The sequence below is a fragment of the Anabrus simplex genome, chromosome 5, assembly GCF_040414725.1.
Source record: "Anabrus simplex isolate iqAnaSimp1 chromosome 5, ASM4041472v1, whole genome shotgun sequence".
Classification (NCBI taxonomy): Eukaryota; Metazoa; Arthropoda; class Insecta; order Orthoptera; family Tettigoniidae; genus Anabrus; species Anabrus simplex.
In genome coordinates, this window is record NC_090269.1 from 137,094,169 (window position 1) to 137,110,761 (window position 16,593).

The following is a 16,593-nucleotide window of genomic DNA, read 5'->3' on the forward strand; positions in this document are numbered from 1 at the left end:
GCTTCATTCATTCCATTCCTGACCCAGTCGAATGACTGGAAACAGGCTGTGGATTTTCATTTTTCAAAAAGTAGTTGTACTATCACAGCTTACATTATGCCCACGCACAACTGATTCCTGGTTATAGTAGCTCACTTCATTACACATATTTAATCTTCAACAGGTGTTATTCAAAATTCTTGAGAGGAAACATACAACACTTCGCCCTTTATGCTGATGATATGTCACTTGCTACAGATGACCAAACTTAGCTACAATAATTCCATATGGTTTCAGAGTTAAAATACAGACTTGTTTGTAGTAAATAAAACTTAGTCTGCAGTTTTACAGGGAAAGTTGACTTCGTACCTCTGCCCTAAAAATGAAATAATTAACTAAAGAATCCCTATTCAAAGAGTTGGACTCCTCAAGATGAACATTCAGGATTGCAAGATGGTTTAAGTGCTTAGAAGTCATTATTGACCTTGGGTAGTTTTTCAGTCTTCTCAAGAGTCAAAAATTACTTACCTGCTGTAGAAGTTGATATAGTGATCATTCGTAGGAGTCAAACGAACTTCCACAACTCTGAGCATGGCCTTCATTTACTAATTTTACACTCTGGAGTGATGCCTTGGTAATAGAATTTTGTCCCACGGGTGTTCTTTTAAATGCTGGAAAATCTACTGACATGCACTCAGTGCAGCTCAGAACTCAGAATGAAACTGTGAATAAATCTTCCTCATTCTCTCAGTTGTTATTAACTGAATCTTCATGGTGATAATTTTCATCTAAGCCATTACTACCACTACTATGGTCATTTACAAGATTTTGTATGTCCAGAGTATCTTCTACATCCAACATATCCTCAGGAAAGTAATTAAAATTCTTCAGGAAATTTTTCATCTGTGGCTGAGATATGCTTTACTATTTAGCATTCACTATTCAGATAAACTGTCCCACTGTGTTAACACAGTCAACAATAAAGTGCATACTAGAAAGTAGTTCTCACCAGATATGAACTGAACTGCCAATACAACAATATAAATGGTCCGTTATTGGACATTATAAATTTTCCAGCTAACTCATTCCTGTTTGCCAGCGTTTCGCCCCCGTGTGCTAGGCTGGGCTCATCAGTTGGTACCTAGCACACCTACCAAGACGCTGGCTAGTGCATACCGTGGAGGCCACTGCGTAGGCTAATTGTAGCCACCGGCAGTGCCAATGCGCTATGAGAGACTTTGTCTCCTTATCAAAAATTGATGCCTGCTTGGCCATCAGAAGATATAGATGTTGTTTCCCATAGGGAATCTGAAATATTTGTTCCAAATGAGTAAATTTATAATACCAATATAAATGGTCCATTATTGGACATTATAAATTTTCCAGCTAACTCATTCCTGTTTGCCAGCGTTTCGCCCCCGTGTGCTAGGCTGGGCTCATCAGTTGGTACCTAGCACACCTACCAAGACGCTGGCTAGTGCATACCGTGGAGGCCACTGCGTAGGCTAATTGTAGCCACCGGCAGTGCCAATGCGCTATGAGAGACTTTGTCTCCTTATCAAAAATTGATGCCTGCTTGGCCATCAGAAGATATAGATGTTGTTTCCCAGCCTAGCACACGGGGGCGAAACGCTGGCAAACAGGAATGAGTTAGCTGGAAAATTTATAATGTCCAATAACGGACCATTTATATTGGTATTATAAATTTACTCATTTGGAACAAATATTTCAGATTCCCTATGGGAAACAACATCTATATCTTCTGATGGCCAAGCAGGCATCAATTTTTGATAAGGAGACGAAGTCTCTCATAGCGCATTGGCACTGCCGGTGGCTACAATTAGCCTACGCAGTGGCCTCCACGGTATGCACTAGCCAGCGTCTTGGTAGGTGTGCTAGGTACCAACTGATGAGCCCAGCCTAGCACACGGGGGCGAAACGCTGGCAAACAGGAATGAGTTAGCTGGAAAATTTATAATGTCCAATAACGGACCATTTATATTGGTATTATAAATTTACTCATTTGGAACAAATATTTCAGATTCCCTATGGGAAACAACATCTATATCTGCCAATACAACAGTCATAACAAATTTTGCAATAAGAACATTTCTGTATTAGCCATCAGAGTAACTACTTGGTAGTTTCCCTGCTAACTACAAAACCAGTACAACAAAATGAATATTACTGTAGTGAGAGAATCTATGAAAATACTTAACAAAATTCACAAGTTCATAGTTAGATAAGATAAAGACTTTGTAATAAAATGGATTTGAAAATATAAAAGCAGTCAAATGATTGCTAGGCATTTGACCGCTTGGTGTTTCTAGTTTTATCCACTTAAATGGCATAAGAGAAAATTAGACTACCTTTCACCTCGATCCATTTCATGCATGTCAGGTAATTCTTCCACTCTTGAGCCAACATCCTGAGATCTTGATCTCAAAGCGTCTACACTGAATCCTCCTTTAAGAGGATAGCAAGGGTAACGTACACCTGTTCTGAGTTTAGATGGTCCAAAGCGCTTCTTGGTTTCCTTCAGAGAATATTCATTGTTGCTGACTGGGATGTGATCATCATAACTACTTTAGAAGAGAATAATTATTAGTATATAGTACAAACATCTTTCTTACTGTATAATTATAATTGTAAAAAAAATTACAATATAAGTTAAGTTTACTAAGCTTGTACGCAGTGGTCCAATTGGGTAAGACTTAACCTATCAAGGGAGTGGACCCTTGAAAATGACAGGCGCTGTATGCAGTGAAATGTCAGGAGGAAATGTCAGGAGCTTCAAATTGGACCATGGCGCACATGTCTGAGAAACTTCTACTATCATTCTGACACTGGCTGTAAAAGCTTAAGGTGTTATGTAAAATCTTTTGTATCAAAATTTAATTTGGTGCATAATTTACTGGATATGTCAAAATTTTTATACCAGTCATTAAAGAGAAATTATATTTTATTAAAACATAATTAAAAGCAGCCATATAACTATCTTACACTGATCAGATATGTGACTAAACTATTAAAATACTCAAACAGAAAACAAAGAAGCAATGAGCAAACAAACAAGAAAAGTAACCCCGTATTTTTACATGGATGCTAATACTTTTATCATAGCATGGGGCCTCTAGATCATATATCATACTTCAATGCTGTATGGATGTGATCATTCTTCTAAGGGCTTTTACCTCCTAAGAGCATTTTCAATTTTCAGTTGTCAGAGTCTCAAAATAAAAGATGAGTGAAATTTGTTATAAGTTCATATCTTAAAAATAAAAAAATAAAAATTGAATACCTTTAATTTGTGTTCCTTACGTAGATTCAGCACATGCATCTTGTAATTGATTGTGATAACAATAAAAAACTTAGGAATTTTCAATCACAATGAAAGCAATTTAAACGAAATTTAATCTTACTTAACTTTAGGAAACCAACATCTGACAAAAGTATTATCTTTAACAGTTACTTGCAAGAACTAGTATTAAAATCGGAAACACTTTAAAATATTCTATGGGGGCCGATGACCTCGATGTTAGGCCCTTTTAAACAACAAACATCAATCAATCATCATCAATCAATCAAAATATGCTATGAATGTGTCACACATAACTCGGAAGCCATTTATCTATATTCACTGTGCTGAATGAGAAAATGTTCAAGAGTAGTAGCAATATAGGTCCCGCAACAAGAGCTTGCCGAAACTCAAACGTGCGCAGAGACCAATATCTGTTGGCGAAGTTTAAGCTCGTTGCAGGGCTCCTGTGTGTCGCCCGAATGCTGATTACCAGGCTCATTGTTACTCAACCGCTCACTGAGAGGCACAGTGTACAATTCTTTATCATGCGTGTATTGAAAAGAAGCAAGAAGCGTGTGCTTGTATTATTAATATTTTATTTATATTTCATAGCTGAAAGTGAATTTGTTGTAATATGATATTCAGTGTACGTAGCGATGCCCCCGTTTCATTCTAAATTAGGGAGTGCTAAAACTGTACACAGTCAAACTAGAGAAGTTATTTATAATGTGTATAAATTAATGAAAAACGAAACCCATCCCATTGAAAACTTATGTGCTATTCAAAAGAAAGTGGCCGAAGCAACAGGTGTCGGAAAGGTCCGTGCGGAATGTAATACGAGACGCAAAGAAGATCGAAAGGGGTGAAGTGGATTCATTTCCAAAGCCTGGAAAAAGAAGATCGAAGTCTGTCAAGAAGTGTGAATTAGACGATTTTGAGAAATGCGCGGTCAGGCGCACGATTCACAATTTTCACAATACGGAAGGCGAGAGACCAACGCTTGAAAAGATCCGTAAGAAACTGGTTGAGGATATACAGTTTAAAGGTTGCATAAGAACACTAAGCAAGATAGTTTGAGGCCTAGGTTTTCGATGGAGGAAGACAGAAGACATGCGTAGAATACTTATGGAGAAGCCTGACATAAGGCTCCCACATGTGCAGTACATACAAAGCATAAAGCGGTACCGACAAGAGGGTAGGCCTATTGTTTAAACTGATGAGACATATTTGCATAGATATTTAGAAATTTCATGATCCGTATTGAAGTGGGATTACAATATTTGAAATTAAGAGGGTTCCTCCTATTCAATACAAAGATGTTTATTAATGTGAAAGAATCACATATCGTTCACATGAGGTACTAGTTTCGGCACCAGATATGTGCCATCATCAGCCACAAAGTCAAATCGGGCAAACACAATAAAACCTTAAAACAACTTTAAACACACTATAACACCTGCATGGATGAATATGAAATATGACTTTAAAACAACTTTAAAAACACACTATAACATTTGCACAGATGAATATAAAATAAAATATGGTAGATGATGAAGTTGCATTCCATTTTAAAATCCGTTAAAATGATGACTCCATTGTTGTATACCCATGGCGGTTTGTCCAGCTTGTATATATCTTTAGTTGCTGCGGGGTTTAATGTCATATGAAGTTGACACTATGTGTGTTCTGTAGTTTGGTTCCGGAAAATAAACGTAAACATGAACTTGGTTAGATCCAAAGAATTAATTCCCACTTCAATATGGGTTGAGGAACCTTGAGCAGCCTGAGTGATTGGCGGACGGAGCTGGACTGAGTTTACGTTCATTTTCCGGAACCAAACTACAGAACACACATAGTGTCAACTTCATATGACATTAAACCCCGCAGCATAATTTAACAGTTTTAGAAAACTAAAGATATATACAAGCTGGACAAACCGCCATGGGTATACAACAACGGAGTCATCATTTTAACAGATTTTAAAATGGAATGCAACTTCATCATCTACCATATTTTATTTTATATTCATCTGTGCAAATGTTATAGTGTGTTTTTAAAGTTGTTTTAAAGTCATATTTCATATTCATCCATGCAGGTGTTATAGTGTGTTTCAAGTTGTTTTAAGGTTTTATTGTGTTTGCCCGATTTGACTTTGTAGCTGATGATGGCACATATCTGGTGCCGAAACTAGTACCTCATGTGAACGATATGTGATTCTTTCACATAAATAAACATCTTTGTATTGAATAGGAGGAACCCTCTTAATTTCAAATATTGTAATATTTGCATAGTTCGCACACCAAGTCAAAGTGCTTGGAGTGACAGCACTCTTCATGGACTGAAGTCGCCTGTCTCGAAAGGGCAACGATAAATAGTGGTACATGCCGGTTCAGTTTCGTTCCAAATGCTTTGTTGGTTTTCAAATCCAACCAAACAACAGGGGATTATCACGATGAGATGAACTATAGAAACTACGAGAAATATCTGACAGAGAAATTAATTCCTAATTTGCCACCCAACTCTGTTGTCGTGATTGATAATGCCTCGTACCATAATGTTCAATGTGAGCGTGCACCCACATCATCATCCAGAAAAAGAGTTATGTAGGATTGGTTGACTGATAAGGGTATTCCGTTTTTTACAGAGATGATAAAACCCCAACTGTACCCTTTGATTAAATCCCATAAGTCACGCTATAAGTCATATCAAATTGACAGACTACTTGCTACATATGGGCATGCAATTTTGTGTCTACCGCCATACCATCTAGACTTGAACCCAATCGAAATGATTAAAGATTAATTAGCACAAAAGAATGTTACTTTCAGACTCGATAATGCAAGAACATTGCTGATGGAAGGAATTGCGTCAATTGGGGCAGAAGAATGGTCGAGTCGATGTAGGCACTGAGAAAAAGTACATTGCGAGCTATCACATAATGGATGAAGTATCAGACAGCATAATCATTAATCTGGAGGATACCGGGCGAGTTGGCCGTGCACGTAGAGGCGCGCGGCTGTGAGCTTGCATCCGGGAGATAGTAGGTTCGAATCCCACTATCGGCAGCCCTGAAGATGGTTTTCCGTGGTTTCCCATTTTCGCACCAGGCAAATGCTGGGGCTGTACCTTAATTAAGGCCACGGCCGCTTCCTTCCAACTCCTAGGCCTTTCCTATCCCATCGTCGCCGTAAGACCTATCTGTGTCGGTGCAACGTAAAGCCCCTAGCAATAATAATAATAATAATAATAATCTGGAGGACGATAGTGACAGTGACGGAGAGAGCGTTTAGTGATAGCGCGGATGAGAGTGAAGGCGATATGAGCAGCTTTCAACCTCTTTCAGAAGATGCGGACTAGAACAAGCCATTGGGTATGTTAACTGCTATTTTACGATCACATAATTCTTAATCTCTTTGTTTGTTATTGTTATTTCATTCAATGTTTCTGATTCTGCATGTCCAAAATATCATTATGCTATAGGGTAATGTGTCCTGGCTCTGGTTATAACTACAATAAGGCATTACATACACGCGCTGAGATTTCACCCGAACGCTGGTCACAGATCAGCTGGCCAAACCGCCAGCGCAGACGGTTCATTAACAACTGCTTGCAGTAAGACGATTTAGCGAAGTGAGGGGGGCGTGCAGTGCTACTACCAAGCCCACCCGAACACTGACGATGTTCTGCGCAGCTTTCTTTGGCAAGCTCTTCTTGTGGGACCTATACCTATATATATAAAATAAGAGTTTTATCTGTACATCGCTCAGAATTTAAAAGGAATGGTATTTATGTATCGGTCGTCTCCAAAGTAACAAGGAAATGCATCGTGAGAAAATGGCTGGAAAGAATTTAATGATAATCGGTATATAAAATCAGGGAATAGGGCACTACAATCTACGATATAAATAATTTTATTCACACTGAGTGAAATGGTAGTTTTGGAGAAGGCCTAAAAGTTAATTCTCAAATATCTATGTTATTAGCAGTAGTGAAGCATGCTAGTATCCACTGTTACCATTGGTAACAGTTTGAAAATATAAAAATTGAATATTATTTAATATTAATATTTAATATTTTTGTTTCTTCGCCTGGACATGTTGTGAGACGTCTACTGCAGCATTTTGCCACTGTTGAAGTTGAGCAAGAGGCTGTTACCACTCCATGCAGTGGTTACACTTTGAATCTCTTCTAACAGCTAGGTGAGTGTTACTGTGCCTACGCCAAGCAAGGCCCCTTTCCCCTCAACACTGAGATATATCCTACTACATTCTCTAGTCATGTTACCACAGTGGAAAGTGGAAACAAAAAATTATAACACCAATTCTGAGCTGTTCCTTCTTGATTTACTAGTTTCGTTTCCATATTGATAGTTCACTTATGTATAGGCAAGAAAAGGTTCCACTTTATCAATACAATTTTATTACCGTAAGAGTTAGCTTACAGGACCAGTTTCAACTTTAAATAGTCATCATCAGCTGTACATGCCTACCTTTACATGAGTGTGAAATGTACCCGTGCTTCGCTACGGTATTCTACATTGTATTCGAATATCGAAGTAAATAGTGAACATGCAGTAAATAAGATTGTTTTAAAATTGCATGTCTCTTAGCGTTATCCGAGAAAGAGCATGGGGAGGTCCCCGTACGTTGTTTCCAATGTAAAGTGTTTGTTACGGATTTGTGATATAACGGCAGGCTCACTTGCCTACTGGCATTCACAATCGAGTTGGGAAGTTTACATTATAATTCCAGGCCCCATTGCCTACTACGCGGACAAAATCGATTTGGGGATTTTTCGTTAAAATGGCAGCCCCCCTTTCCTACTTCCAGACAGATTACAGTTGAGGAGTTTCTATTATAATGGTAGGCAATTACCCTACTATCACTCGAAATTGAATTGTGCAGTTATCATTATAATGCCAGGCCCATTTTCCTACTGCCAGCCAGCTTACTGCCAGTCACACCAAGTTGGTGAGTTTCCATCAAAATAGCAGGCCACTATGCCTAATGCCAGTCACATTTTAGATGAGGACATTTCTTTATAATGGCAGGCACCCTTGCCTACTGCCAAACACAATCGGGTAGGGGAGTTTTAAACAAAACTGCATGCTCACTTGCCTTCTGCAAGTCAAATCGAGAAGGGAGCTATTCATTACAATTGTAGGCCTTCCTTACTAATGACAGTCACACAGGAGTTGGAGAAGGAACCCTTTCCTACTGCCAGTCAAAGTCGGTGTGGGGAGTACTGATTACAATAGCAGACCCACCCTTTAATGGTTATGAATTTCATGTTTTTGGTCCGTATTGAACTGAGAATAATATATAAGTAATAATAATAACAACGTAAACGTTTCCACCTTTTCAATACTAAAATATATTCACAAAATTATAAATTACACGGTACTAGTTTCGACCCATCTAGGGGTCATTATCAGCCGTATTGGAGCAAAGATCACTTTTGGCGAAATCCTAAGAAAAATGTTATTTTAAAGAAAGAAAATGTTATTTTAAAGAATAACATTTTCTTAGGATTTCGCCAAAAGTGATCTTTGCTCCAATACGGCTGATGATGACCCCTAGATGGGTCGAAACTAGTACCGTGTAATTTATAATTTTGTGAATATATTTTAGTATTGAAAAGGTGGAAACGTTTACGTTGTTATTATTATTACTTATATATGACCCACCCTTTCTCGATCGCTAAAAATCGACATCAGTGAATATATATAGATCAACATACGAAAGTATATGCGTCTTTACAATATTGAAGACCTTCATTTACAGATTAACTTCTACTAAACGTACGTAACATCGACAAAGGATTATACCATAAGACACGCCGGATTTAGTGGCCTAAATGGCTGGTCCTATGATATGTCATCTATTCTTGGGTCAGATTGAGTTAGAAACGTGGAACAGGGTAAAGGTTTTGTAAGATTATCTCACATTACATTACTTTTCGGATAATTATGTGACAGCTACATACATAGCATTTGGCTCACATATGCCTACTGGGTGGGCCAATTTTCGTGAAGAGTATGATGATTCTGTATTTCATATAAGTAACTGAAAGTATGAATTATGCATGTGAAAATTCCAAATTGATTTAACATCGATTAATAGAGGAAAATCAAACGTAAAAGGGATACAGATACGGCAAAAAGTCATAAGACCAAGGTTGTAGATCATTCCAAATTGAACGGAGATTGTGCAATCCGTTATGTGATAGGAATTTCCGAAGGTCTGCACCATTATTAAAATTGCCTGCATATTTCGATATTCTTCGGGGATAAAAAGTGAAAAATGTAATGATCTAGGATGTTTTCCATTTGTTACAGGCTAAAACGTATAATTTTGTCAAATTTCAATTATCTTCTTTTTCTTCTGGCAGATTATGCCGCAAGCTGCATTTTGGGCGAGGCGGGTAAAAATTAGGACTTTCAGGAAACTAAACCAAAAATTATGGAGATGCTCATTATTACCCCTTAAACGGAAAGCTGTACGAAAATTTCGCCAAAATAGTCAGTGTAGAGGCACACAGTCCTTACGATTTGATTTATATAGATAAGGAATCAGCTCCATGTAAAACACCTTTTAGGCTATGTCCGCTGGACTTAACCTGCAAAACTGACCATTCACGATATCTCCCTTATTAATCCTCCTGACGAAAAAATGCACATGAAAAAAAAATGTTTAGAGGTGGAATTCCATCACGTTTGGTCGATTTCCAGTCAGGTTGGTCTTGTTCTGTATATATTGTGGAAGAGTAAAATCACCATTTGTGTTCCCTATAAACCGCCAGGCCATTCCGGAACATGAAATGTTATTTACGTTTAAAACCTACCTTTGGACAGGTGGATGCTAAATATAAATTTTGGTTCGAATGTCTTCAGTAGTTTTCAAGTTGTAAGGAATACGCTTTACACGCACCCGCTCGTGAGTCAAGTCCGATGGGACTTGTACAGAAAAACGGTCCGTTAATGATATCTCCCTTATTAATCCTCGTATCGAAATGATGCACATCAGAAAAAAGGTTTAGAAATTAATTTCTACCAAGGTAGGTAGATTTCCATTAAGTTTGGTTGTGTATATTTTGTGGAAGTGCAAAATCACTGTTTCGGTTTCGTATAAACCCCCAGTCAGTTCATGGATTTAGAAACAATATTTGCCCTAAAACCTATCAAGGACAGGTGTATTCTAAATATGAGTCTTGGTGGAAATACATCCAGTAGTTTGTAGCACTCGCGTACATACGGCGTAATTAAGGAAGAAAATAATACAGTTAAAAAAGTTGAAAGTAATAGAAAATGGATTATAACTGAGGACAGCCGGATAACGACAAATATGTATAATAGAAAGCTTAATGAACACACCATTTTCATTAAGAACTTTTGAAGGAAAGAAAAAACATAATTGAAAAAGGTAGACCCACGCCTTCTCTTAAACATTTATTCAAGGAATCAATAAGAACAGTATGATATTTTCATCACACGTGCTACATAAATCTGGACTGGTTATGTGGTTGCGCAAAAATTAATACACCATACTGTTGGCCATGTATTCTATTTTCTCAGAAAATAGTGCTTGGAATAAAGACGGTGTGAACAATTTAGATAGCTTCAGAGTTTTAAAGAGACGCTATGAGGTGTCTCAAGCACACATCAATGGTGTTGCCGATACGATTCAGTTCGGAAGGTCCAGAATAGAGTTCTGTTTGTGTACAGCTTACGGAAAGAAAATTGACGAGTATAATACGCTAGTAAAAAAAAAAACAGATAAATTGCCAGTACTTTAATAGATACTGTGTGTTTTCTTTCAAAGCAAGGATTACCTTGAAGGGGTCATCAAGAAACTGAAGAATCCGATAACAGAGGTAATTACAGGGAGTTACTAGCATTAATTGCTAAGAAAGATGACGTATTTTGGCACCACTTAGAAACATCTACAGTTTTCTCAGGACTTTCATCTGATATACAAAATGATAAATTGAAGCCATAGCTACTTTTATGACCAGCGAAATTAAAGACAAGATTAAGAAAGCAAACTTTTTTCCGTTATTTTGGATGAGTGTATAGACGTTTCTAACAGAGCACAACTCTCGACTGTATTTAGATATGTTTGTCCTGAAGGCGAAATTCAAGGGAGATTTTTGAGATTCAGTGATGCAAGCAGTGACCATTCTGCTGTTTATCTCTCTAAACATCTCTTTGGAGTGTTACAACAATTTCAGTGTGGTGAAAGGTTAGTAGCAGAAACATTTGATGGCACAGCAGTGATGGCAGGACAGTACAGTGGGTTTCAGAAGTTAGTCAGGGATAAATATGACCAGACTATATTTGTTCACTGCTATGGTCATAGGCTCAACTTGGTATTACAGCAATCTGTTAACCACATCAAGGAATTAAAAGTATTTTTTCAGAACTTGTACAGGTTAGCAGGGGTTTTTTTCATCATCCCCTAAAAGAGCCGCTGCTCTTGACAAAGTAATACAGAGATGATTACCAACAGTAGCGCCTACCCGATGGATATATGCTGGTAGGCTGGTTGAAGTTGTATTCTCCCTCTATACTGATCTCCTTCAATTCTTCAGAGAAATGAAAGATAACGCAAACGAATGGGAGGATGGAATGAGAATTCAAGCTAAGGGTTACTATGTTAACCTGCAAGAGTTGGATTTCTATTTCCTATTAAATTTATTTGCTGAAGTGCTTCCTCAATCTGATGTTCTGTATCATATCCTTCAGAAGAAAATATGTGATATTGCCTTCTGCTCCAAAGGGATCCAGCAATTTAAAGCATTTTTCAGACAACCAGAAATAATTTTGAAACTATATGGTCAAAGTTGCAAGACAATGCAGGGAGGCAAGATTACCCTCAAAAGCACCAGATAATTGATTTTATAGGAACTAAGAAATCATCGTATCTCCAATTGTATTTGGAAATAATTGACATCATATCCGTGCAACTATCAGATAGATTTTCTGATATTAACAAGCTGGAGTTCCTTCAGTTAATTGATACTAACCAGTTTAACAATTTCATGAAGGAGTTCCGAAACAGTGCCTATCAGTCGTTAGTGAAAACCTATGGACGAAATTTTGACTGCATGAAACTTAAAAGTGAACTGTCTGTCCTCTACACGAAGCCGAACCTTGTGACAAATAATGCATATGACCTCTACCAATATTTGCACACCAGTGGTCTTAAAAAGCATATCCAGAAGCAACAAAATTGATTGACCTTATTCTCACCATCCCAGCAAGTAGCGCTTCCACTGAAAGAAGCTTCTCGGCCTTAAAATGGATACACACCTTCCAAAGAAATTCATAAGTACAGGACAGGTTCTCTGCACTTTCTTTAATTGTGATTGAGAAGAAATTTCTTAGTGACTTAATGAAGAGGCCTAATTTCTACAATACTGTGATAGATATATTTGATGCCACGACATGCCATCATATCAACCTGAAGTACAAATAGGAAATACTAAGGTAAGCCTTGAAGCAATATTATAAATTAATTTTAAACTTTATGTTTATGAGTGCATGAGTTACCTGCCATACATTTTTCATGATGTGAACTATTTTCAATTAGTGCATGATGGAGACTGCCAGTTTCTATGATGCTGATGCTCAGTAGTGTTCAATATATTATGTGTCATTTCATCATTTTCAAATGATGTTATCTTATACGAAAGTAATATCAATTATTAAGTCCTTCTTTTTTATGAAATGACATCTGTACTGCCCATAAAAATGTTTTGGTGCAAGCAACAATATACTCTCAGAAGGAGTGTGGTAACACTTTTTAAAAGTCACGTGTTGCCACTGGTTATTAGTAGTCCTATCGATAAATACTGAATAAATAAAGTTATACAGAATTAAATTTCTGATCATTTATGTCTTATATATTTTTACTGTACCGTCTATGATAACAGAGATATTCATGAATTTCAATTATTTTTTTGCTAAGTCCATATCAACGCCAAACTACGAGAAAATAGGTAAACAGAATGTAATGAAAATCGGTATGTAAAGTCAGGAAATAAGACGCCACAGTCTAGGCTATAAATACTTTTATTCACGTTGGATGAAATAGTAGTTGAGGGGGAAGCACTTACAATTTAATTTTTAAATACCTATGTTATTGGTCCTATCGAAAAGTACTACATAACAAAAGTTATAAAGAATGCAATTTCCGATCATTTATGTCTTATACAGTTTTACCGTACTAACTAAGATAATAGAATTAATGAATTTAGACTTTTGTTGCTTAGTCCATATCAACGCCAAGCACTCCTAACATTGAAATATCATTTAATGGTATTAACTGACGATGGTTTTTGTCAGGATTGTTTTAAGGTGTAAAACCGTGTGGTCATCGGTCCATATCAACAAGAAAATTGTGAAGATGATTATAAAAAATGAGAAAAAATCATAAAGGAACAATTGGTTGAAGAATAAGCCAAGAGGGGTTCATGAAAAAAGGAAGGACTCTCTTTATATTATATACCCTAATATCACAGGATCAGAAGAAAATTAAATATGAATGCCTACAATATCGAAAGACCATAAAACTGATCGACAATACCAGCAACACGTTGACCATTATCATGATGTGATTTGTCGCTTCTGCTGCCACTCATCTCTGGTAGATGGGACAACTGCTGCATCCCGAGTAAAACAGCATCAGAAACGAGAACTTTATTAGGACTTCAACAGTGTACAAATATGATAGAATTTTTATTCTACCTCATTAAAAGTAGGGCTAGTTTCAGTCTGCTATTGGACCTTCGTCAGCTACAATGTATAATATAATTTTTTTTTTTTTTTTTTTGCTAGGGGCTTTACGTCGCACCGACACAGATAGGTCTTATGGCGACGATGGGATAGGAAAGGCCTAGGAGTTGGATGGAAGCGGCCGTGGCCTTAATTAAGGTACAGCCCCAGCATTTGCCTGGAGTGAAAATGGGAAACCACGGAAAACCATTTTCAGGGCTGCCGATAGTGGGATTCGAACCTACTATCTCCCGGATGCAAGCTCACAGCCGCGCGCCTCTACGCGCACGGCCAACTCGCCCGGTAATATAATTTTAGTTGAACTTCATAACTCATGAGGACATTAACAGAGAAGGATTGTAATTTCAACAAGAATTTTATATCATAGCTTATGGGTTGTGTGTATAGTTCTTAAGTTTGTTACAAGTATATTGTAGCTGAGGATGGCCCAATAGTGGATCGAAACTAGACCTACTTTTAATGAGGTAGAATAAAAATTAAATCATATTTGTTCAGTATTGATTAAGTGGGAAATCGTAATAAAGTTCTCGTTACTTAAACTGGGAACTCAACACAGAAAATGAAAATCATACATTATGATGATAAAACAGCATGTCTGAATATTGGCGGAAAGTAGCTGGGGAGTTAGATAACTTTGCACATGCCAGGTGGTTGTGCCGTCAATAACGGGTACTAACTATTTAGATAGACTCTTACCCTATAGATGACAAAATGTAAAAACATGGTCAGTGCCCATAGGCAGTGGTGGCTCGTGCATTTAACACTGGGGGGGCTGCATGTATAATTACTGAATTTTACCTTATTTATAGATGAGCTGCATTCGGCGAGACTTGTAGGTTGAAAATATGTTGATAACCTTCTCATTGAAATTTGGTATATTTCTCATCAAAGTAGTTTCCATTGACAGCATTTCCAGAGGTATCAGTCTTTCTTCACCCATAGTGCTGAGGAGGTACTTTTTTATCCTCTTCATCGCTGAGAAACACCTTTCTGGTTCACTGGTGGTAGTTGGCAGAGTTGCTGCAATGCGAAGAAGTTTCACCACTTCTGAAATTGATGACTGAAGATTGTTCGAGATGATGAACTGAAGCAGCTGGATAGCACCAGACAGTGATCTGAATTCTTCTCTGGAGTATAAAACAGATAGTTCAGTTTGTAGTTTTTCTTTGTCAAAAGTAAGAAAAAGTCGTACACAATCATTTAGCTCTTTCTCAGGAAAAACTGATTTGAAGGAAGAAAAATTTGATGGTATCACCAGAGTTGATACTTGCAGATGATTTGTAAATTGAAACTGGCTATTTGCCTGGGTTATGATGACATCACAGACTTCCGAGGCCGCAAACACTCTTGTTGTAGTTTCCTGAACATGGCATCGTTTGTTTAAATTTCCGGTTTCAGAATTTTTGTTGGAGTCCAGTATTATATTTCTCACATCATTAACAGTTTTAACAAAGTTTGAAACATGTCAACGAATTTTTGCTACATCTGCATTTTGAAGTTGATTATATAAAATATCAACATGAGGCATGATCCTGAAGGTACTTGTACAAAGCTGATGCTTCTCTAATTGTGATGTCACTTGAAGACTCAGATTCCATCAGTAGTTCAAAGCAATCTATTAAAGCATCCTTTTCCTCGAATACAGTATTGACTGTTCTCGATTTAAAATTCCATCTTGTGGCTCCAGCAGCAGGTATCCGTTTAGCCACACAAGAATCTAAAACAGACACTCTTTGAGGTGATCGGGAAAAAAATGCCGGTATTGAAGACAAATTTGCAAAAAATATTCTTGCTTTTGTGTTTTGCTTAGCAGCTCTCTCCATTATCAAATTAAGTTGGTGTGCAAAGCAATGTATAAAATGGGCGTTCGGGTACACTTCCTTAACTCTCGTCTGCATGCCACTGATGGCACCACTCATAACAGACGCGCCATCGTACATCTGGGCAATGAGTTTATTCTTCTTATCTTTCAGAATAACGCCAAGCTGGGAAAGAATACATTCTGAAATAGCCTCTGCATTTTGACCAGAAGGATTAAAAATTCCCCAAAACCGTTCTGCAGCATTACCTTGCGAATCACAGTACCTTAGCACAAGAACAAGCTGAAATCCATCCGACACATCTGTCGTCTCGTCAGCCATGATTGCTAAAAATTCAGACTGGGATACTTCTTCCAAAATAGCCTCTCTGCATACCTCCAGCATACAATGCAACAATTCTTCCTGGATCATTTTCGATGTTCCTTTGAAACACGAAGCACTCTTTAGATGTGACTTGAAAACAGAGTCTAGTTCACTCATGTATTTAATTAAATTCAGAAATATACCACCAGGATTCTCGGAGTCTGGCCTCTCGTCATGTCCTCTCAATGCCAGTTCGTTTGACCCTCAAAACTTAATACGGTTTATTATTCTGGATAGTACTTGCCGATTTTTGCTAACTTCATTGTTATGACGCTGTACAGATTCCTAATGGGCCTTACTTAAACCCTGGTGCACATCTACGGAACCTAAAAGAG

At 37.6% G+C, this 16,593-nt stretch overlaps 1 protein-coding gene across 4 annotated transcripts in view; it reads right to left on the reverse strand.

Annotated features, from left to right (window-relative positions):
• Positions 1–16,593, reverse strand: part of LOC136874694 (testis-expressed protein 9) — a 166,190-nt gene that overhangs the window by 129,696 nt on the left and 19,901 nt on the right. For 3 of the 4 annotated variants that reach the window (XM_067148338.2, XM_067148334.2, XM_067148336.2), the window contains exon 3: positions 2,349–2,564. In XM_067148338.2, the coding sequence (XP_067004439.1) occupies positions 2,349–2,564 (216 nt within the window). The remainder of the gene's footprint in view (positions 1–2,348; positions 2,565–16,593) is intronic. The other variant, XM_067148335.2, reaches the window with a different exon arrangement.